Source organism: Limulus polyphemus, unplaced genomic scaffold, assembly GCF_000517525.1.
Source record: "Limulus polyphemus unplaced genomic scaffold, Limulus_polyphemus-2.1.2 Scaffold2847, whole genome shotgun sequence".
In the NCBI taxonomy this organism is placed as follows: Eukaryota; Metazoa; Arthropoda; class Merostomata; order Xiphosura; family Limulidae; genus Limulus; species Limulus polyphemus.
Genome location: NW_013668457.1, coordinates 4,968 through 7,441, shown reverse-complemented (window position 1 = coordinate 7,441; position 2,474 = coordinate 4,968). Strand labels below are relative to the sequence as shown.

The window sequence follows — 2,474 nt, the reverse complement described above, 5'->3', positions numbered from 1 at the left end:
CAAACAAACTAGTTTGGATGTATGAAATAGATTTTTATTAAATATAGGCAAATAAGAGAGAACCTTTTTTTATAGGATGTATGAAAATGTGTTTTGACATGGAAGTAACTTGACATTTGTAAATTACTCAACGTTGATTTGCAATAGAGTAACATCTTCTAGTATAATACCCATTTCACACAGTTGTATCTGAAAATAAATATTTCTCTCTCTCTGAATGTTGAAAGCAGGGCTACAAAAATAATTTCTAAGATTTTAATTTAAACCTTGTCCACTTCTGATTGTATGGTTTTTGAACTTTTTTTCCTCTGTTCATTTACTAACATTCTAGAAAGAGTTCAGTTAAATGCTATTCACAATTGGTCTTAATAAATTGTTTTTGTTATAGAATCATGGAAACAACCAGGAAGGTAGAAGCCATGTGTCAGATGCAGACCTAGAAGACGCGTCTTCTGATATTGATCACTCACAAGTACCCTTGAATCCCTACTCATGTACTTTGTCCTCACATGGCAGTTTTATTGTTAGTTACAGTGTGGGAAATGGTGTCCACTTCATTCGCCACCTTCCCAAACCTCCACCGTACTCCGAAACACTTATAACGAGTAGCGGCCCTCCTCCCCCTTACAGCAGTGTGGAAAACATAAACTGCACATCATCAGCAGAGGGCACTTCTTCAACTAATGCAACTGAAGAATGTAATTCTGTCGGAGCTCTAAAGTAGCAATTTGGTAATTTGGTCTCTTTGTGGTAGCAGAAAACGTACTAAATAACTTGTATATCAATGTAACCTGGAATGGTAAAACCAAAAAAAATATATATATGTAGAAAAGCAATAACTTACAGATGCTCAAGGTCACTAACAATCTTGTTAAAAGTGTGTCTGTTGCATGTGATAACCTGAGGTGCTCAAGACTTCAAAAAATGTTGTCCAAATTTACCTATAGCAACTTAATAATCTATGCTTCTCATGACCTTGGATGTCTTCAAAATGTACCTGTACTTAATGAAAGACTGGAAAACAACGAAATTAAAATGCAACTGCTTCTGAAGAATATTGTGAATCTCACAAGTTTGAACCTTAAAGCCAGGAACATCACTCTAAGTGTAATTTTGTGTTCTGCCATTTTTATATTTTAAAACGTTTAGCTTTTTGTATAAAATAAAATATTAGAAATTTCTAACTTCACTTGATCTTCATTTATTGAAATATTTCATTCTCACAGATAGTCATGAACATTAAAAAAATTCTTTTACATGTCTCTTTCTAAAGTCATTTGTTGTTTTTTTTATTTGTGGGTGAAATACTCAAATTTTTTCAAGAATATTCTCATTCAAGGAAGAAGCATTATCACTAGAGAACTTCAGTAGGTGCCAAAATTTTTGTACTAATGAGGTCATTGGGTATTTTTGTCCTTGACATCTCCAGCTTGACATTATTTTTCGTAGTGTGTAATATTGATAAGGACAGTTTTACTTTATGTTCACAGGTTTTAAGCCTTTAATTGTTGCCAAGTTCAATTAACATTTGTTCGTGAACAACTGTAGTTGAAGCCACTGTATATTTTTAGAACATTAAGGCTTTATTTACAAAATATCACAGTGTCTCTCATAAAATCATTAGTTCTTCAAGTTCTCATCATTGGAAATGTAAAAAATAATTATAAGTAGACAAATGTTAGAAATTATCATATACATTTAACATGTTGTTCTTGACACTGTAGGTAGAATGTTTTTCAGTGATTATTTCTTATGTTAAATAACAATGTAAGTCCATACATAGTAACTAATAATTTTACTTTGTGTGAATCTATTGCCAACATTTAAAGAAGCCCAAAGTGTCTTGTGAATTTGTTATTGTTGTGTTGATTGTACATACATGTATGAACTAATGCTATTAAATATAGTACAATCCTTGTGTGAATATACCTAACACACTTGTTTATGGAGATTTTTGTAAGAAGATTATTCCCATGAACATGTTGCCGTGGGTTTAATATCTTACTTGTTAGTTAAGTAATATGTATACATATAGTGCATCCATCACACATTAAAGAAGTTGTGGAAAGACGTGTCTTTACGGAAAATGTTTCTCTAAAGCTGCCATAAGTTCGGTGTTATTATTATTAAAATGTATAGCTGTACCAGTAAATATTATTGCTGATGGAATTTCAGGTAATAATTATCTCAACCCCATCATCATGAAGACATCTTTCCATGATTGTGAAAGTGGTTGTGTTTTTAATAAAGCGAAAAGAAAAAAGGCAGGGTTTTTAGCAAGTATGGTATATTATTATTAATGGTAGTAGTAAAATGTATAGCTGATGGAATTTCAGGTAATAATTATCTCAACCCCATCATCATGAAGACATCTTTCCATGGCAGGGTTTATAGCAAGTATGGCGTATTTGAAAATGGCATCTTTTAAGATTTCAACTTTTTTTTCAACCAGTTTTCCACTAACAACAACAATC

The 2,474-nt window shown here is 31.9% G+C and overlaps 1 protein-coding gene across 3 annotated transcripts in view; it reads left to right on the top strand.

The window, feature by feature from the left end:
* The window catches only part of LOC106468044, a 50,806-nt gene extending 48,449 nt beyond the window's left edge, over positions 1-2,357 (top strand). For all 3 annotated transcript variants that reach the window (XM_022396349.1, XM_022396351.1, XM_022396350.1), the window contains one exon: positions 389-2,357. In XM_022396349.1, coding sequence (XP_022252057.1) covers positions 389-724 — 336 coding nt within the window. In that variant the 3' untranslated portion in view covers positions 725-2,357. The remainder of the gene's footprint in view (positions 1-388) is intronic.
* Positions 2,358-2,474: the final 117 nt, after the last annotated feature.